A 19,269-nucleotide genomic window follows, 5' to 3' on the forward strand; every position below is an offset into this window, starting at 1 on the left:
TGGCTGTTTTTCCCAGGGGAACAAAGACTTGTTTTCACGCAGGAACATGTACGAGATGACTCACAGCAGCTTCACTGGTCATCGCTCCCAGCTAGACACGGCTCAGATGTCCTTCCTTCTAGGGGTGTCTGTTCGGACACTGGTCCAACCACAGCACAGGATGCAAGTCAGCAATGAGAAGGAGGGGACTGCTGGTAACGCAGCAACGTGGGTGAGCCTCGGGGAAGAGATGCTGGGCGGGGAGAACCAAACTCAAAAGGCCACGTGGCGCGTGACCCACCCCTGTGCCAACTGGGGAACAACAGGGCAGAGCAGGGCGGCTGGGGCGGCGGCTCTCTCGGGGACAGCTCAGCTGGGTTTCCTAATTGTCACGGTGGTTACACAGGGCTCCACACGGGATAAAGCTGCAGAGAGCTGCACATGCACGCCTGTGCAGGTGGAACCAGGGAAATGAAGTGAGCCCCTCGGATTGCACGGCTGTCTCAGCTGCCGGGTCGTGCCTGCCTCTTTGTGACCCCATGAACAGGAGCACGCCAGGCCTTCCCGTCCCTCACTGTTTCCTGGAGTTTGCCGAAGTTCATGTCCACTGAGTCTGTGATGCCATCCAACCGTCTCCCCCTCTGCTGCCCTCCTCTCTCTCCTTTTGCTATCGTACCATATGTTTATATGCACACGTATGAAACATGTATGTATGTTATACATGTATGTACAGCAAGACTTGTCAGAACTGTAAAGAAATGTTAGCAAACTCATCAACACAGTGAGAACATGTCTCTTGACTAGTGACGGTAGGTTTGGACGCTATTGGTAATGGTGATGTAGTGTACAAATCCAGACCAATGCACTCGCTGGAGAACACACAATCTTCTCCAGCACACGAGGAACATTTCTATCTCTTTGTGACCACACGCTGGGCCCAAAACCCAGTCCAACAGATACCAGAAGGCTGCTTGCAAGCCGGCTACACGATGAAACCGCGATGCAGGCACCTCAGATAGAAGCCCAGGAGCTTCCCCAGTGGTCCAGTGGCTGAGACTCCAGGCTCCCAATTCAGGAGGCCCGCGTTCAATCCCTGGTCAGGGAACTAGGTCCCACGTGCCGCAATGTAGACCCAGTGCAGCCAAATAAATAATTTTTTTTTAAAGCCCAGACTTCTGGGTTTTAAGACACACACACTTCCTCAGAAAAACAAACCCAAAACAAAGCAAAAGCAAAAACAACCAAAAAAAAAAAAAAAAGGAAAAAAGGAAAAACATGAAAAAAGAAATTTAAAAAAACCACCCATATCCAAGCAATTCGTGTGTCAGATAAGAAATGGCAATGAAACTGGAAAAAAAAAAAAAGACAAAACAGCAGCGAGAGGGAAACGCGCACAGACAGTCAGACAGTCACACTGCTGCTGCTAAGTCCTTCAGTCGTGTCCGACTCTGTGCGACCCCATAGACGGCAGCCCACCAGGCTCCGCCGTCCCTGGGATTCTCCAGGCAAGAACACTGGAGTGGGCTGCCATTTCCTTCTCCAATGAGTGAAAGTGAAAAGTGAAAGTGAAGTCGCTCAGCCGTGTCCGACCCTCAGCGACCCCATGGACTGCAGCCTTCCAGGCTCCTCCGTCCATGGGATTTTCCAGGCAAGAGCACTGGAGTGGGGTGCCACTGCCTTCTCCAACATTCACATTAGGAGAGAAGAATTGTGATCAGGAGAGAAGGACTGTGCACAGCCAGACACTCACATTAGGAGAGAAGCAAGGTGTGTAAAGCATGAATGAGGCACGGAGCTCCAGGTTCTGGAAGAAGCAAGAGCCGGCACAAAGAATACGGAAGAAGCTGTGACAGGTCAGTGTGAGGCGTTTCTGCTGAGTGCGTGCACGGGCCTGGCAGGGCCTCCCAGGTAGCACTAGCGGTGAAGAGCCCGCCGGCCACTGCAGAGGCCCAACAGGCACGCATCCGACCCCCAGGGGGGGAAGATGCCCTGGAGGAGAGCACGGCAACCCACCACAGTATTCCTGCCTGGAGAATCCCATGGACAGAGGAGCCTGGTGGCTAATGGGGTCACAGAGTCGGGCATGACTGAAGCGACTTAGCACACACGTGCATGGACGTGACCCCCTCTCGATGCTGGGTAACAGCCGCTGCTGCTGAGTCGCTTCAGTTGTGTCCGACTCTGTGTGACCCCATAGACAGCAGCCCACCAGGCTCCCCCGTCCCTGGGATTCTCCAGGCAAGAACACTGCAGTGGGTTGCCATTCTGAGTATAAATAATAATGATTAGAGCAGGAATTCGTGAAATAGAAAACAAACATCCAAGGACCTCCCTGGCAGTCTCGGGGTCAAGACTTGGTGCTCCAGTGTGGGTTTGCCCCCTGGCTGGGGAACCGCGCTCTCACACACATTATATGAAACATCGACAAAGGGGCAAAAACTTGACTGAGAAAACTCACAAAGTGCAGAAACATCTGGCTGGATTAGTGAAGAATAAAAGACACAAAACAAACAAAATGTTGTTAGGAATTAAAAAAACAACCACACAGAAATAACAACAAATGCCGCAGAAATAAAGCAGACAGTTACAGGAAATTTTAAACAAGATCACACGAATCCACTAGCCGTGGATAAACACCCCATAGCACCAAAAGGCGCAAAGGATAGAGCAGAAAACGGACACGTCGGACTAGTCAAGAGCTTCCGTGATTTCACCGCAAAGAGCTCACGGCCAGAGTATACATAAAAGCCGTGCAAATTAGCAAGGAAAAGACAACCATCCCCGGAAACTGAACTAAAGATTCAAACGGATGCTTCACGGAACTCAGGAAGACTCAGCTTCTCTAGTAACTGATGAAACAGCATGAAAAGCTCAAAGAGGTTTCTTTCTCACCAGCGTCTCAAAAACCCGAGCGTTGCAGCGGGGCTTCCCTGGAGAGACCTGGCGGCTGAATGCTTACGAAGCCGCCCTGCAATGCTGGGGACGTAGGTTTGATCCTTGGTCTGGGAACAAAGACCCCTCCTGCCTTGGGGCAACTAAGCACAAGGACGGCAGCTCCTGAAGCCCGCTTGCTTCAACCAGAGTCCATGAGCCACAATGGAAGACCCCATGACCGTGACGGTCTCACATGCTGCAACTGAGATCCGACGCAGCCAAATAAAGAGTGTTTTTTAAAAAATCCAAGAGTTGCAGAATACCAACCAAAACAGTGGCGTGTGCCCTTGAGATCACCAGGTGGCGCCGCCTTGCTGTGAACCGGGCGTGTTGGCGGGTGACGTTGAAAGCACGTGCGCTCTGGTCCCCGGCCCCGAAGCTCCTCCCCAGGGAAAGGCTCGTGTGCAAGTGCGTGTAGCAGCAATCTTAGTGAAAGCAGCCTGACGCCAGGACCACGAACACACTCAGTATGAAATGTGAGGTTTGCAACACTCGTACCCGAAGACAGTGCTTCAAGAGTTAGCGTTAGGAATCTCAAAACTCCAAAGGCAGTGGAAGAAGCTAATTCCAGAAGAGCATTCCAGCACATCAAAAAACAAAACAAAACAAAAAACAGGAAAAACAGCACAGTAGATTATTTAGAGATGCGTCGAGGGGCGGCAAGCTATAAACAAAAGCAAGGGAGTCACCAGTACAAAGGTCGGGCCAGGTCAGGCGGTCAGGGCTCTGTGACCGCCAGCCACCCCCGAACAGGACTCCTCCAGAGGCCCGGGGGCTGCACCTGCCGTGCGCCTGCGCCGCCTTGCGAGGCACCGCTCCCCGGACAGGCAGCGGGGCCTCCCCGCACAGCGCCGTTGCCCACTGTGCACACAGTCTGGGGCGCCTGGTCTTCAGAAGGGTCCCGGCAGACATCCGCTGAGTGACTTCTCGAGCACAGTGAGTGGCGAGGAGTTTCAGCCACAGGATGTGGTGGCTTCCCACGAGGAGATGGAGGCAGGGGCAGTGGAGGCCTTGACCTCTGGGACCCCCTCCCTGGGAGGTCTGGGTCCTACGAGGGGGGCGGGTTGCAGGCCCTCCCCCATGGCCTCTCCTGGCACCTCTCTGCAACCACATTCCTCTGCCTGGAGCCAGGGCCAAGCATGTGGAGAACATCTGGAGCCCCACCTCCGCCGGGGTTCCCGGAGGAGGCCGGAGCCGCCTCCCGCCCAGTGGGCCCATGCCAGGGCCTCCCTGTCGCCTGCCCCCCAGCCCGCCTTCCAGAGTCCAGTGGTCGTGGTTGAAGGAAGTCTCGGCCAAGAGGCGGTCCCGCCCGCCCCTGTGGGGGAGAATTCACTCCCGTTCCCGTCGCCGTGGCTGTTCCATGCCCCACTTCCTCCCATCGGCTCTCCCCAGGCTGGTCTGGGCCCTTGGCATGAGCACGGGGGCCAGGCCTGCGTCCCCGCAGCCCCCTCCACTCGGGCCTCGAGGGCTGGGGGGGCCAGGGCAGGCTGGCACACCAGTGTCTGCCAGGCTCCCTCTGGGCCGCCTTTGTCTCTTCCTTTTCAGCCTGAACTGCCAGCCTCTCCCTCCTCTGAACCTTCCGGGGTGGAAGAAGAAAGGGCCTGGGGTGGGAGGGGTGGGGGGAGCTGGCGGGAATCCGGGGCCTGGAGCCCTGAGTCGGCCGCACCCAGTGACTCTCTGCTGGCCCCAGCCAGGAAGGTTTGGGGAGGCCAAGCGAGGGCCCGGGGCTCCCACCCTTCCCGCCGGGTCCTGAGCTGGAAACAAGGCGGCATTGCTGGGCCTGAGACACCAGACCCTCAGCCTGGGCAGCCGGCCCAGTGAGCTTGATTGTCCCGTCCGGTTCCAGCCGGCTGTGCCACTGCCCAGACCCTGTGCCCATCAAAGGCTGTCCTTCTGGGTCCTCTCCCCGCCCACCCCTGTTGCTGGCACTCCGGGGTGGTCTTGCCACATCGTTCTCTGCTGCGGGAATTCCCATTCTGCGCAAAGTGGGGGTGGCCCTTGGCGGGGGTAAGGAGCGATTCTTGGCCAGGGTGGCGCACAGGGTGGCGCACAGGGTCGCATAGGGACTCAAGGCATGGCAGCCAGACGCGTCGCGGGCGCAGGGGCAGAGCTGCGGCTTCGGCCAGTTGAGCACCTGTCCACCCCAGTGTGCCCACTGGCCGGCCTGCAGCCCCTCTCCCCCTCCCCCCAGCGGGATGAGGCCTCCTGTGTAGAGGCCCCTCCTCCCAGTCCAGGCTTCTGGGCGCCTGGGCGAGGGCCCTGTGCTGGGCGGGATCAGTGGCGGGGCCCCGGGCCCCTGAGCAGGGCCCCCTGTCTCCGTGGGACTGTGGGCCCCCTGCTCTGCTCTCTGCCTGCACCCTTACCAGTCTCCTTGGAACCCTGTGAAGTAGGTCTGGCTTCCCTCTGCTTGGCCCTCAACTCCCAGCTCTCAGCACCTCCAGGGCAGGCAGGCCCAGCCTGGGTCAGCACAGCGTGCTGGGGCTTGACTGGCACGGTGCCCTGCCATGAGCCCAGGACTGAGTGGGCACCGCAGGCAGGTTGGTCCTCCCCTACAGGGACCCAGCCGAAAGCCCACGTGGTTCCTGTAGCTGGTAGTGCCTCCTCCTTCAGGATCAGGCCAGGGGAGAGCCGGCTCTCCAGAAGCACGACCCTCCAAACAAGCGTGCCCAGGAGGACCCCAGGCCAAGCCCGGAGAGGGCAGGGCGTTCTCTGGGTCCTGCTGGAGTGCCCAGCGGCCCAGCGTGGCTGGCAGGCTCTTAGAGGTAGGGGTGGGGGTCCGGTCAGGAGGGATGACTCTAGGGCAGAGCAGACAGGAAGGGGAAAGGGGGCAGCGAGCAGGGTTCCTGGGCTGCGGCCGGGGCGCCGAGAGGGGCGGCGCGGGTGACTCAGCAACCGAGACTCACCTGCGCTCTGGGCGGGCTGGAGGTGGGCGGGGCGTCCCGCCGTGGGCGTGGCCTCCGCTGACCGCTCCCCGCCCCGGCTGCCAGCCCCACGGTCCCCCGACCTCGCTCAGCCTCCCGGCTCCCCGCCGCCGCGCCGTGCACGCCAGGCCCGCCTGCGCACCCATGGCCGGGAAGGCGCTGTCGCTGCTGCCGCCGCTGCTGCTGGCCGCCGCCGGCCTCGCCGGCCTCCTGCTGCTGTGCGTCCCCACCCGCGACATCCGGGAGCCGCCCGCCCTCAAGGTGCACGCTCGAGCTCCCGGGCAGCCCGGCGCAGTCCGCGGAGGCTCGGACCGAGCCGGGCCCGGCTGCGCCCGCGTGCCAGCCGGGACTCCGGGCGCTCCTCAGCCGTCCCGGCGGGGTGGGGTCCGGGCCCCTCAGCCGCGCTCCGGCCCCGGCCCAGGGCGCTGCAGCGGCGCTTCCGGGGGACGCGGTGCCGGCGGCCGAAGTGCCAAGATCTCTGCTCGCTGCCCCCGCCGCGGGGCCGTCTCGGAGCGGCCAACGGGGAGTCTCTCCGCACCCCCAGGGCGCCCAGGACGTGGCCGGGCCCGCGCCCCCAGCACACTCGGCCTCCCTCTGGGTTTGGCCCAGATAGGGTGCGACAGGCGCTGGGCCAAGGGACCCCTCCCCAACCTCGCCGCTGGCTCTCACGGTGCGGGGGCAGCCCTGGCCCGTCCTAAAAAAAAGTCGGAACGGACTGGGCCTGCTTCCCCACCCGCCCCCGCCGGCCTGGACCTCCGGGAGCCTGGGCTCCGTTAACCCTCTACTGTGCTGAGGGCCAGTCTGGTGCCCGGGGGGGGGGGGGGGACAGCGGGTGCTTGGGCCCCAGGCGCCGGGAAAGCAGATGCAGGATAAAGGCGCTGTTGCCAGGGGAGACCCCCGGCTGGGGCGGGGCGGGGCGGGCTATGGCGGCTCTGCTCCTGGAGTTCCAGGGACCCCAGCAGGCGCCCCTTGCTGGAACGCAGGCCCCCGGGGCAGGTGCGGGGAAAGTGGCTCTGGCAAGCTGGGTGCTGGCGTCTTCCAACCTACAGGCAAGGCCCCTGTGGTGTTCCAGCAGCTCTGCAGGATGGTGCCCCCCTGGCCCTGCCCTCGAGGCCCAGGACGGGGCCTCTGCTCATTGTCCGGTGGTCAGCCTTGGTCCTGGCTTCCCTGGGGCTTCTATTTCACATCCTCAGCTGGGGCAGAGGTCAGAGAGATGGGACGGAGGGCGGGAAGGAAGGGCCAGTCTGAGGGGCTCTTGCTGTAGCCTGAGGACCTCAGGCCCCCGGCCAGGGCTCCCAGGGTGGCCCCCGACCCCTGACTCTGACCACACCCCTCAGGAGGCTCCTGCAGTCAGCGGGGGTGCGGCCGATGGCCCTCCACCTCCACCCCATCTCTGCCCGCCAAGCTGTGTCCCCGCGGTTGTCCTCAGCCTTCTCGGAGCCTCAGAACTTCATTCTGAAGCTTCCAGTCTGGACACAGGGTCGGGCAGGGTGGGCCAGATAGCTGAGAGAGCCACAGGGCATGGCTTCACGCCCCGCCCCACCCCTGAGGCTGGCCCCGCCCCACCCCTGAGGCTGACCCCGCCCCACCCGCAGTATGGCATCGTCCTGGACGCAGGCTCTTCCCACACGGCCATGTTCATCTACAAGTGGCCAGCAGACAAAGAGAACGACACAGGGATTGTGGGCCAGCACAGCTCCTGCGACGTGCGAGGTAAGAGTCCCCTGAGTGCTGGACGCCCCCGACCTACATGCCCACTCACTGTGGGGCCTCGGGAGCCCTCCCTGGTCTCAGCTTCTGCAGACTCGAGCCAGCAGACCCCTCTGCTTGGCGCCAGGGGGCCACTCTGGGCAGGAGCTGCAGGAGCGCCCCCAGAGGGAGGCTGCATCCCTGGGCCTCGGAAGGGCTGTGGACAGTTTCTAGAAAAGAAGCCCCAGGGAACATCTGGAAGGTTTGGGCCTTGCCTGGCCCAAGATTGGCTCTACATCCCAGGCAGAGCAGGAGGGGTCCCGAGGAGCTGGTGGGCACACCCAGGCAGGCCCCTGGGGAGGCCGGGCTGGGTGGGCACCCTCAGTGCTTTGTCCGAGCACCTGTGTGCATACCCGCTGGGCAGGTGGCGGCTCGCGGACCGTGGGTGGCCACAGGCAGCCCTTTTATCTGTGAGTCGGCGTCTCTGATCATTTAAGCTGGGAGATTCGGTCTAAGCAGCTGCCTCGCTTGGGAGCACAAACGCCCCCAGTCCTGCCGGCCTGTGGACCACCTAGAGGTGCCCACCAGGCCCCTCCTGCTGCTCCCTCCAGGTGGGGGCATCTCTAGCTATGCTGACAACCCCTCTGGAGCCGGGCAGAGCCTTGTGGAATGCCTGAACCAGGCACTTCGGGATGTGCCCGAGGAGAGACACGCGAGCACGCCACTCTACCTGGGAGCCACAGCGGGCATGCGCCTGCTCAAGTGAGTGTCCTGCTCTGTCCGCTGACCTCCTGGCCCTGGGGACCACGGCATCCTGAGCCCGGGGTGGGCCCTGCACACCCCCCGCTGCAGCCCGGGGCTGGGGCCCCTCAGCTGGCTGGGCTGGCGCTGAGCAGCCCAGGAGCAGGATCACAGCCACCTGGGGAGGACTCTGAAGCCCTCCCTGTTCACAGCCTGACCAGTCCAGAGGCTTCAGCCAGCGTGCTCGCTGCTGTGACACAGACGCTGACCCAGTACCCCTTTGACTTCCGCGGTGCCCGCATCCTCTCAGGCCAGGATGAGGGCGTGTTTGGCTGGGTGACTGCCAACTACTTGCTGGAAAACTTCATCAAGGTGGGCCCGGCGGCCAGCCCGATGAGCCGGGGGTGTGGGCACCCACCCACTGGCTGACCCCAACCTCTACTTCCCACAGTACGGCTGGGTGGGCCGGTGGTTCCGGCCAAGGAAGGGGACGCTGGGGGCCATGGACCTGGGGGGCGCCTCCACACAGATCACCTTCGAGACGGCCAGCCCCGCAGAGGATCCGGCCAGTGAGGTTCAGCTCCGGCTCTACGGCCAGCGGTACCGAGTGTATACTCACAGCTTCCTCTGCTACGGCCGGGACCAGGTCCTGCGAAGGCTGCTAGCCAGTGCGCTCCAGGTATCCTCTACTGAGCTGCCCTGGAAGTAGGGCTCAGGGAAGATGGGGTCCAAGGGCCCAGAGCAGAGCCTGAAGGGTGGCCAGAGCGGGCTTCTCCAGGAACCGAAGTCGTGCTTGGATCAGCTGGAAGGACAGGTGGGCGAGAGTCCAGCATGAGCAAAGACCCGAGGCTGGGGGTGGACCCGGTGAGTAAGGAGGGCTGGGGCCAGCTCTCAGAGGACCTGGACTGCCTGGCCAAGCGCTTTGGGTTTTGTCCAGCAAGCGATGGGGAGCCATGGATAGCTCATGCGTTCAGAAGAAACTCTGTCCTCTGAGGAGGCCCTCCCAGGGTCCTAGGGCGGGGGTGGCTGGTAACGCTCGGAGCGGGACTGACGCGCACCCTTGTCATTCCCCAGACCCACGGCTCCCACCCCTGCTGGCCGCAGGGCTATTCCACTCACGTGATGCTCCAGGAAGTCTTCGAGTCGCCCTGCACCGCCGCCCAGCGGCCCCGGGCCTTCAACGGGAGCACCAGGGTCAGCCTGGCGGGCAGCAGCGACCCCACCCTCTGCCGCGGCCTCGTCTCCCAGCTCTTTAACGCGTCCTCCTGCCGCTTCTCCAGATGCTCCTTCAGTGGCGTCTTCCAGCCCCCTGTGGCCGGGAAGTTTATCGTGAGTCCAGAGGACAGGAAGGGGGGGGGGGCGTGCCCTGAGGTGCCTGGGGTCTGGTCACAGTGTGACTGTACCCACGTTTCAGGCCTTCTCTGCTTTCTTCTACACGATGGACTTCCTGAGAACGGTGATGGGGCTGCCTGTAGCAACTCTGCAGCAGCTAGAGGTGGCTGTGGTTACCGTCTGCAACCAGACATGGAGTGAGGTGAGGCCTGCGCCCCCATTCCACCAGGGCTGTGCGGGGTGGGGCTGGGTTTCTGCCAGCCAGCGTCAGGCCTCCCGATCTTTCTTTTGCTCTGTGGTAGACGGGTGTGGGGATACGCTGCCAATCAGACTTGAAAAGTGGCCAGGCTACAGCCAGGAGCCCAGCAGTCAGATGAGATGGGACTGAAGAAGTTTCTCTGAAGCCTGACCCTAGATCCAGGATCTGCAGGTGGCGGGGACAGGCAGTGCAAAGGCCCCGGGGCAGCAGGGAGTGTGGAGTGGACAGGGCAGGGAAGAGTGTGGCTGGGAGAGCGTGGGAGAGAGCAGACGACCTGGGGAGAAGTAGGAGGACCCGACCCGGGGAGAAGTAGGAGGACCCGGGGAGGCTCAGCAGGAAGAACAGGCAGGGCTTGGGGGAGGCCGGAGTGGAAAACAGCTGCGCTGGTCCCAGGTGGAGTAAGATGGAGGGGTCTGGGCCCGCGGAGGAGGGGGTGATTCCTGAGAAACCCTGGCGTGTCTGTGAGGCTCCTCCTGCCCTCTCTGTGCCTAGTCCCGAGCAGACTTGGGGAGGTGCGGAAGTGGGCTCAGGAGGCAAGCCCAGGGCCCGGGGCCAAGCCGGGAGCTCCTGCTCCCCTGATCTCTCCAAGCCCACTGCAGCCCCCCTCCCTGGGGGCCACGCCGCTGTCCCCTGCCCGGCAACCTCACAGGCACCCCGCGGCTGCCATCCAGAGATCACGCTGCTCCTCCCCAGGGGAGGGCCCCGCCCGCTTCTTTCTGGGACCTGCAGCCCCGCGCTGCGTTTCTGTGTCTGGTGGGGCAGAGACCTCTGGGTGGTCGCTGGCCCTAGAGTCTCCCACGTGCATTCCAGCTGCAGGCTCGGGCGCCGGACCACCGGGCCCGCCTGCCCGACTACTGTGCGGGGGCGATGTTCGTGCAGCAGCTGCTGAGCCGCGGATACGGCTTCGACGAGCGCTCCTTCGGAGGCGTGACCTTCCAGAAGAAGGTGGGAACCCGGGAGCAGAGGGACGGGGCCGCCCGGGCCGGGGTGCGGAGGGGCAGGGCCGCCCTGGCTGCGCAGAAGCTCAGGCCGCACCTGTGGCCCGCAGGCCGGGGACACTGCGGTCGGCTGGGCGCTTGGCTACATGCTGAACCTGACCAACCTGATCCCCGCTGACCCTCCTGGGCTGCGCAAAGGCACGGACTTCAGCTCCTGGGTCGTCCTCCTCCTGCTCTTCGCCGCCATGCTCCTGGCTGCGTTTGCCCTCCTGCTGCACCAGGCGCGTACCACCAAGTTGGCGCGCACCATCTAGGGGTCCCCAGCGCCAAGCCTCCCCATCTCTATATCCCCGCATCCCTCCCCGACCCCGCCACCAACATCTCTGTCCCTAATGCAGCGCAGGCAGGATCAAGACTCAGTGCCCACGCCGACATCTGGCTGGGATGGGCAAAGGGAAGGGAACCCAGCCCCACCCCCCCAACTCCAGCCTTGGTCTCACCTCCAGGCCTCCTGCTCCCCCTCTTACTGAGGGTGGGGGTCCTCAGCCTGTGAAAGCAGAGTCGGGTCTCCGGGAGTGGAGTTCTGAGGGCCCCCTCCCACCCCAGGATTGGGTATTGGGGGAGGGTCATGGTCACAGCCCAGGGCCTACTTGTACACATTTTTTAACATTGAATAAAAGGATTTTCGTAGAGCAGTGGAGAGAATGTCCACGGGGCAGGGCCTCTCTGTCGCCTCCCTCCCCACCCCAGCTGGGTTGGCTGCACAGGCCCTGCTCTGGTCCTAGGGGAGGACCCTGGCTCTTCCTACTTCCTTCCTCTCTGGGCTCAGGCTAGGGGAGCACAGACCCTGGTCCCTTGCTGCACCACCGTGGCCTGGAGTAGCTGTCAGCTGGCTGCTCTAAAACGGAGTCCCTGAGACTCCTGCCAGACTGGAACCTGGGCCCTGGTCTCAGGTTGGCCGGGGTGGGGTGGGGATGGCAGACGAGGGAGTGAGTAGGCCCAGTGAGGGCCTAAGTTGCAGGCAGTGCTCAAGGGGGCTTCCCTGGCGGCTCAGGGGTAAAGAATCCACCTGCAGTGCAGGAGGTGCAGGAGACGTGGGTTCAGTCCCTTGGCTGGGAGGATTCCCTGGAGAAGGAAAAGGCAATCCACTCCAGTATTCGTGCCTGGGAAAACCCCATGAACATGACTGGGCACGCAGGCCTCGCAGGCGGTGCTCAAGACACTGAGGGAGGTGGGGGGAAGGAGGGGGCAAACCTCCCACAGGAGGCGGGTGGTGTGGGGGGGAGCCAGGGCCAGGAGGGACGCAGGGCCCCATTGCTCAGGAGGATGAGCCTTGCAGAGAGCCTGGCTCTGGCCAAGCCGCACAATCCACACAGACTCCACCTGCCGCTCGGGCAGCCCCTCCCCAGGCCCTGTCTCCCTGCATCTCTCCGCCCCCCTCCCCCACTTTCTGGGAAGTGAGCTCTGACACTATTTCTGTCTAATCAGTGCCTCGTAGGGGACGGGGGCGGTCCTTGTTCTGCTCACACACACACACTGCACACACCGTCCCCCCCCCACGCACACCCCACACACACGTCTGCCAGATTCTGAGCATTTCACAAACCTGCGGGCCACCAGCCCCGTCTTCGGAGTTCCGAGACTCAAAGGGCCGAGAGGCGCACCGAAGGCGGAGGGGGCGGGGGAAAGCCGCCCTGATCTCTCAGGGACGGGAGCCGGGGAGGTTTCCAGGTGGGACGCGGAGGCTGCGCTCCCAGGAGGCAGCAGGTGGGGTTATGGGGTGCACCCCAGTGCGTGCCGTCGTGGGCATCCCGGAGCTGAAAGGCTGTCACCCGGGCACCGTGGACAGCTCCCAGCTGGCTTTCAGCAGCAGTCCCAGGTCACTCTTGCCCCCTGGTGGCCTCACCGGGAGCGGCCGGGCTAGTCCTGCGCGCCTGTGTGTGCCTTTGCCGCGTGTCTGAATGCCCGGTCGGCCTCCGGGCACACCTGCGCGTCCCCGTGCGCCTGCCCTGCTGTGTGCGCCTAATGTACCTCCAGACCCAGGCGGATCCTCCGCTCCAGGAGGGTGGCTGGGGGTGGGTGGGAGTTATCAGCCCCAGAGGGACCGGCTGGGGAAGGGCATCCCAGGGAACCCAGCCCCAACCAGTGCCCCGCCTGGAGAAGGTCCAGGTTGCAGAGGTCGCAGAGGCTGAGGCGCCCCGAGGGCGGGCTGCGGGGTCGAGGGGGGGCTCGGAATCGGCGGGGCGCGCAGCCTGACGGCGGGCCCGCCTCCGCAGGTGGGGCGCGCAGGCGCACTCCGGCTCGGCGCCCTCGCCGCCCCCGCCCGGCTCGTCTGCCGCAGCGTCAGCGCCGCCGCCGCCTGCTCCCCTCGGCGCCCGCCTCCGGCCTCCGCCCCCCGCTCGCCGCCGCGTCCCCTGGCGCCCCGACCCCGCGCCCAGCCCCGGGCCGCGCGGTGCCATGCTGCCCCGGCCGCGGCGCTGAAGGATGGCGACGCCCGTGCCCCCGCCCTCCCCGCGGCACCTGCGGCTCCTGCGGCTGCTGCTGTCCGGCCTCGTCCTCGGCGCGGCCTTGCGCGGTGCGGCCGGCGGCCGCTCCGGTGAGCGACGCGCGGGGCGGCCGGCTGCGGGGCGCCCCGGGCTCGGGGGTCGCCGGGTGGGGCTTGGGCCGCGCGGCGCCGCGCTCACCCTCCCCGCCGCCGCCGCCGCCCCGGTCTGGGCCCGCAGGCCTCGCAGGCCCCGCCGGCCCAGCCCGCGAGCCGCCGCGCCGGCCTCGCCTGGCCCTGCCCGGGTAAACAGTCCCCGGCGGGAAGGGCGCGGCGCCGCACCGCCGAGGGACTCCTCTGGACGGGGCTTCTCCGGGCTCCTTGGCGGCGAACCTGAAGTCCATCCGCTTCTTGTCTTTGTCTGGGTTCGTGAGCCGGTGGGTCGGTGTCGCAGGCGGGCTGTCTCGGAGCGGGCCGCGGCCTGGAGCCGGTCCCACGGGCGTTTCTCTGTGCGCGCGGCTCCGGTGCCTGCTGGCCTTCTTGCTGGTGGCCGTCCTGGAGTTGGAGCCGCAGTGCTGGTCTGTCCCTGCCGCTCCGGCGGTGGACACGCACCTTGCTTTGCTGCCGTGGTGGCGTCTGAAGTTTCCCGGGCGTCTGACAGCTCGTCTCAGGCTTCGGGGCTTGCTCTGGCCTCGCTGAGGGCAGAAGGAGCTCACAGTCTCTGCTTCCTCACTCACCCGCTGCCCTGCGGGGCCCCTCCGTGCTGTCTTCTGTGCCTGGCAGTGGGGGCACCCCCCAGGGCAGATCATGCAGAGAGGGATGAGCCCAGGGTCCTGGGAGACCCTGCCAGCTTCCCAGATGGCACTGAGGCTCCAGACTTCTGCAGGAACCCAGAATCCTCACACCCTCTCAGGTGGCAGGACCAGGGGGCTAGGTACCCAGGCCCCATTTTTCCTAGCAGCTCCGCAGGAGAGGTGCTGCCTTTAGCCCACTTCACAGATGAGAAAACTGAGGCACAGCAGTGCCGTGACCAGTATGCAATGAGGCTGGGACGCTAACCTGTGAGGTGTGGTCTGCATGTAGCCTCAAGAGGCCAGAGCAGGGCAGGCTTCTTCCTGGGCACAGCACCCCTGGTCAGGGGCCTGGCCTGACCAGAGGAGGCTCCCAAGGAGGCCTGAGGGTCAGGGCATGGCTGGCCCGGGATGGTGGAGGCTGCCTGCTGGCGGCCTGGCTCCAGGGCGTACAGCGTGGGGCCCCCGAAGAGACCGGGAGGCCAGGTGCCGCCCCAGCGGCTCGTCAGCTCTGTGCTCGCCCAGATGCGGGGCAGCGTGCCAGCCGCTGTCCAGGTGTCGTTGTCCTGGGGCCTCGTTTGTGCTCTGATTAGAGCGGGGACCTTGCTAGGGTCAGTGCGGAGCACCCGCGTCTTCCCGGGGCGGGGGGCAGGGAGCGAAGGGAGACCCCTGGAGCCCAGAACCGAGAGCTGGCTCTGGACCGCAGGCCCCTTGCCCTGGTCAGTGTACCCCAAGTTCTCAGCACCAGGGGCTGGGACTGCCTGGCTCCCCGGGGGGGCCAGCTGTGGGTGGGGTCTAGACAGACCTGCTGGCCCAGGCTTAATGTTTAACCAGCCCCAGCCCTGGGTCCACCGCGCTGACACTGGTGCCTGCCGACCCAACTTGTGCAGGAGGTGGGATCCCTGGGAGGGGAGCCCCAGCCCACTTGTCCACCTGCTGTAGAAGCTGCTGGAACTTCCTCCAAGGGATACCTACAGCCAACGGGCTGTGAGTATCATTACCAGGGAAACCAAGTCAGGCCAGCTGAAGTCTGGAGGACAGCCTGGGATGTCACCCTCCTGCGGGGACGGGGCTGGGCCAAGGGGACCAGTCCTGGTCGTCCAAGATACCCCGAGCCCCACCTCCCCAGGCATGATTGACGGTCCTGTTGGGTCTCTCTGTGGCTCCCCAGGCTCTGCTGCTGAGTGGCTGGGGCCAGTGTCCCAGGCCTTGAGACTCCGCAGCGTGGCGGTGCCTCGCCTTCTGCATCCAGAGAGGAGACTGAGGCTGAGAGGGCCACCGCCCTCCAGTGCCCAGCATCAGGGTGGGAGCCATGGCTGTGTGCGCAGGACGCTGAGGTCTGGGCCCCCAATTAGAAGTGGCCTCCCTGCTGCAGTCCCAGGCCCCTGTCCCTGGCAGCGGCAGCTACAAGAGTGCCCCGCCTGGTTTCTGTTTGCGAGGCCAGTGAGCCCGGCAGCCCCATCCCAGGTTTCCCCACCCCAGCAGCCCCTCTCTGTGACAGGACGGGCTGGAAGGTAGATGTGGGGGGGAGCGACTGGATCTGGGCCGTCTCCCAGCCGGGCTTTCTAGGGCTGTAGGATGTCGTGATGGGCTTTGAGTGGCGGCTTTGAGTGGCAGCCCTGAGGGAATGGGACAGACCAGGGCCCCACCCTCTGGGGCTCCCAGGCTGGGTGAGAGGCTTGCTCTGGGTCAGCTTGAGGCCAGAAGCAGGGCTTGGAGGGCTACCCGATCCTGCCTAGGAGAGCTCTGCACTCTCAGGACAAGGGACAGTTTCCGTGCAGAAAGCTGGCCTGGGCCTGGGCACTGGACTCTGGGGAATGGGTGGGGCGAGGGAGTTCCCATAAGTGTCAGGCCTGTTTATCTTCCTGGTTCTGATCCCTGACGCAGGGGAGGCAGGGCCTGCGAGAACAATGGCCGGAGCCTGGCTTGGCCAGCTCTGGGGTGGGGGCGGGGTGGCCAAGACAGCACCACTTCTGGGCAGGGGCTGAGTCAGACCCTCCGAGACCCTTTTCTTCCTCTGCTTCCTTCCCAGATGCAGCTGCCTGTCCTGGGAGCCTGGACTGTGCCCTGAAGAGGCGGGCACGGTGCCCCCCGGGTGCACATGTCTGTGGGCCCTGCCTCCAGCCCTTCCAGGAGGATCGGCAGGGGCTCTGTGTGCCCAGGATGCGCCAGCCTCTGGGTATGGCCCCCTGCCCCCCGGTACATTTGCTCCCTTCCTCGGCGCTCGGGGGTCCTGCACCTTGTGGGATGCCAGGACTCGCCAGTCTCCCTCCAAGTGGACTGGTGGCCCTTTCCAGATGGCACCAGTGTGGATTTGGGCAGTGGGCTGGGGCCTGGGGCAGTCACCCTTCCCAGGGCCACTGGTACCCAGCAGGAAGTGCCAGGGTGACCCCAGGAGAGACAAGGTCAGCGTTCCCCAGGCCTGAGTCTCCGCAGAGTCAGGCAGCCACCTCTCCACCCCCCGAGCTGCCTCTGCTCTTTGCCCAGCGCCCCTTCTCTCTCCATCACGCACTCGTCCTGTCTGCTTGAATGCCCTGGTGCTGCCTTGACCCAGCGTCTGCTGGGATGGTGCCAGCCAGAGTGACTTCAGGTGTAATGGGGCATTACAGAGGGCATTGTGGGGGCTGAAGAGTTGGACAGGGTCGGGGGGGCTTCCTGGAGGAGCACGTCCCTGGCAACGAGTTGGGGGGTGGGCACTGAAGCCACATGGTCTGCTCTGCGGATGCTGAGTGTCAGCGTCTACTTGGCACCTCTGTCTGGGACGGGGAGGCCCATCCATAGCCCTGCCCCTGCAGCTGCCCTCCCTTCCTCCTGGTGACCAGGCAGGGGTGGGGTTAGGACGGGGCTTCTCTGCACCCCCTGGGGAGTCCTGCCCCCTTGGCCGAGGCCCATGTGGCCCGGGTGATGCACTGTCCCTGCGATCCTCCCGCCACTTTGTGGGAGGCGGGTGGGAGAGGGCCTGCGCCCCTGTCCTGGCCTCTGCGTGTTGCCCTAGCACTTGCCCCCTGCCTACTTGCCTGGGAACTGCCGCACACACAGTCGCTTCAGTTCTCACCATGGCAACTAGGATGGCCAGGGCCCGCGGGCTGGCACCTGGTCCTCTGGCTCCGGGGGCCGAGGAGGAGCCTGTGGGGAGGAGACCCAGGCCTGGGGACTGGCTGGAGGATGGGCCTTCCCGCCGTCTCTGGGAAGGCCACCTGTAGCTGGTGTTGCCAGGGAGGGCCCAGGGCCTCTCCAGCTGATGGCCCCTTGCCCTCGCCAGGGGAGGGCTTGCACCAGCCCAGACTGGAAGAGGAGATCGACTTCCTGGCCCAGGAGCTAGCCCGGCAGGAGGCGGGGCGCCCTGGGCTCAAGGCCCCATCCCAGCTTGAGGGACAACAGCGGCCCCCGGAGGCGGGTGAGACCCTGACCCGCGCATCTGTCTGGCTCCCCACACCCTTGATCCCAGCCCGGTTTTGCTGTGCTAACTTGCCATCTCCCTGCAGCGGCCACCCTTGGGCTTTCAGAGCGAGGCCAGGGACTCGGCCTGGGCCTCCCCTCCACGCGGGGAGCCCCGGCGCCCACACCCCGCCCCTCCCTGGGCCCCGCCGTGTCGTCTGGGCCTGTGCACATGTCCCCCCTGGAGCCGCGGGGCGGGCACGGTGACGGCCTCACCCTCGGTAGGTCCGGCCGGGCGGGGTGGCGGGATACTGCCCCGAAGGCTGCCCTGACCGCACCCCCTCCCTGCAGTGCTGATCCTGGCATGCTGCGTGGCTGGCGCAGCCGCGCTGGCGGTGGCGGCTCTCTTCTGGTGGCGGTGAGCGCGGGGCGGGGTGGGGCCGGGCAGGTGGGAGGGGCTAAAGGGGTGAGGCTGGTCTACAGGGGCGGGGCTGGGGAGGGTGGTGACCCCGAAGGTCTCTTCGTTCCCCGCAGGCTGCAGCGAGATATCCGCCTGACCAAGAAGGCCGACTACACGGCCCCGCAGGCGCCCAGCTCCCCAGCTCCGCCGGGGATCTCGGTGCGTGGCCCCGCCCCGCCCCGCCCCTCGACTCCCCTTCCCGCCCCTTGCCGCCCCGCCCCGCCCCTCCTTCTTGGGCCTGACCCTCCCGCCCCACCCCCCCACCCCCTGCAGCCCGGGGACCAGCGGCTGGCGCACAGTGCGGAGATGTACCACTACCAACATCAGAGGCAGCAGATGCGATGCCTGGAGCGGTAAGACGCCCCGCCCAGCGCTGCCCACCCACCCACTCCAGGGCCTGCTGCCGCCTCCTCAGCCCTGCCCACCTCCACCCCGGCCTGCCGCCGCCCCTGCCCTCTACCCTGGGCCACTGGCACCTGCAGGGTGAGGGAACACCCAGCGATCCTGCCCCCCACCCAGGCATAAAGAGCCGCCCAAGGAGTTGGACTCCGCCTCCTCCGACGAGGAGAACGAAGACGGCGACTTCACGGTGTACGAGTGCCCCGGCCTGGCCCCAGTGAGTGCGGGGCTCAGGGGTGGGGGGTACGGGCCGGGGAAGGGGTGCAGGGGGAGGTGGAGGGGGATCCCTCCCCTGCTCTGGGCCCACCTAATGCCAATGTTCGCAGACGGGAGAGATGGAGGTTCGGAACCCATTGTTTGACCATGCCTCGCTGTCCACGCCCCCGCTGCAGTGACCTGAAGGCTGACGCCCACCCTCTCGCCCACCCTCTCGAGGACGTGATCCACACTGGTGGGGAGGAGCAGGGGGCCCGGCCTTTCCCTTTAAAGTGAGGGTGTCCTGATGCGTGCCTGCTGTGGCTGGGGCCTCAGCGGCTAGGAACCCCTCGCGGGGCAGACTCCTGCCTGGCTGTGCCCCCTTGTTGCACGTGTCCCAAGTGTGGAACCCCCTAATCGAGGGGAGGAGGAGAACCCTAGAGATCAGGCATGGATTGGAAATACTGGAGACAAGCCAATTAAAGTACATTTCAAAGCTTTGGCTGAGTGTGTTAGAGACTGACCTCCCCCCAGCAGGGGGCCGTGGTGGATGGACCCTGGAGTGCGTCCCCGGGCCTCTGCTGCACCCCAGCCTGGGAAGACCCTGTCTTCCTGCTGCTTGCTGGGGAAGAGGGCCGGGGAGGGGAGAGTATGGGTGCGTGGCCAGGCCAGTTTGGAGTTAGCGCTTTTCCCTCAAACACCCCATCCTGTGTACGATGAAAAGGGCTGGGAGTGGGCACTGCAGATGCTGGCCAGTGGGCACTGAGGCCT

At 64.9% G+C, this 19,269-nt stretch overlaps 2 protein-coding genes and 1 long non-coding RNA gene across 4 annotated transcripts; 2 read left to right on the plus strand and 1 right to left on the minus strand.

The window, feature by feature from the left end:
- Positions 1–5,924: 5,924 nt before the first annotated feature.
- ENTPD2 (ectonucleoside triphosphate diphosphohydrolase 2) lies at positions 5,925–11,485 on the plus strand. The gene is made up of 9 exons (XM_027966082.2): positions 5,925–6,095; positions 7,430–7,547; positions 8,135–8,285; positions 8,477–8,636; positions 8,716–8,943; positions 9,339–9,593; positions 9,679–9,798; positions 10,666–10,800; positions 10,904–11,485. Exons 1-9 carry the CDS (start codon positions 5,979–5,981, stop codon positions 11,105–11,107), a joined length of 1,488 nt encoding a protein of 495 aa, XP_027821883.1. The 5' UTR covers positions 5,925–5,978; the 3' UTR covers positions 11,108–11,485.
- On the minus strand, positions 8,937–13,071 carry LOC121818974 (uncharacterized). Its single transcript, XR_006059039.2, has 4 exons — positions 12,400–13,071; positions 9,672–9,776; positions 9,384–9,573; positions 8,937–9,066 (listed from the first exon to the last, which is right to left on the minus strand). It is a non-coding gene; the product is annotated as an uncharacterized LOC121818974 (long non-coding RNA).
- Positions 13,072–13,099: 28 nt separating this feature from the next.
- On the plus strand, positions 13,100–19,000 carry NPDC1 (neural proliferation, differentiation and control 1). Of its 2 annotated transcripts, XM_027966084.3 has the most exons (9): positions 13,100–13,389; positions 16,099–16,245; positions 17,329–17,463; positions 17,552–17,725; positions 17,796–17,862; positions 17,979–18,063; positions 18,178–18,257; positions 18,424–18,520; positions 18,630–19,000. In XM_027966084.3, the coding sequence occupies exons 1-9, from the start codon at positions 13,278–13,280 to the stop codon at positions 18,696–18,698; spliced, it is 966 nt and encodes a 321-aa protein (XP_027821885.1). In that variant the 5' UTR covers positions 13,100–13,277; the 3' UTR covers positions 18,699–19,000. The 2 variants fall into 2 exon arrangements, with proteins under 2 accessions (XP_027821885.1, XP_042101316.1); XM_042245382.1 differs by lacking the exon at positions 17,552–17,725 and having other exon boundaries at positions 13,218–13,389.
- The last annotated feature ends 269 nt before the right edge of the window (positions 19,001–19,269 follow it).

This window comes from Ovis aries, chromosome 3 (genome assembly GCF_016772045.2).
Source record: "Ovis aries strain OAR_USU_Benz2616 breed Rambouillet chromosome 3, ARS-UI_Ramb_v3.0, whole genome shotgun sequence".
NCBI lineage: Eukaryota > Metazoa > Chordata > Mammalia > Artiodactyla > Bovidae > Ovis > Ovis aries.

What these genes read in the sequence shown, in the direction of transcription:
- ENTPD2 (XM_027966082.2), top strand. Translation starts at nt 5,979, where the DNA reads ATGGCCGGGAAGGCGCTGTCGCTGCTGCCGCCGCTGCTGCTGGCCGCC. An exon ending in GCAACCAGACATGGAGTGAG is followed by an intron (nt 9,799 to 10,665) that starts GTGAGGCCTGCG and finishes CGTGCATTCCAG; the next exon opens with CTGCAGGCTCGGGCGCCGGA. An exon ending in GCGTGACCTTCCAGAAGAAG is followed by an intron (nt 10,801 to 10,903) that starts GTGGGAACCCGG and finishes TGTGGCCCGCAG; the next exon opens with GCCGGGGACACTGCGGTCGG.
- NPDC1 (XM_027966084.3), top strand. Translation starts at nt 13,278, where the DNA reads ATGGCGACGCCCGTGCCCCCGCCCTCCCCGCGGCACCTGCGGCTCCTG. An exon ending in CAGGATGCGCCAGCCTCTGG is followed by an intron (nt 16,246 to 17,328) that starts GTATGGCCCCCT and finishes TGCCCTCGCCAG; the next exon opens with GGGAGGGCTTGCACCAGCCC. An exon ending in CAGCTCCGCCGGGGATCTCG is followed by an intron (nt 18,064 to 18,177) that starts GTGCGTGGCCCC and finishes CACCCCCTGCAG; the next exon opens with CCCGGGGACCAGCGGCTGGC.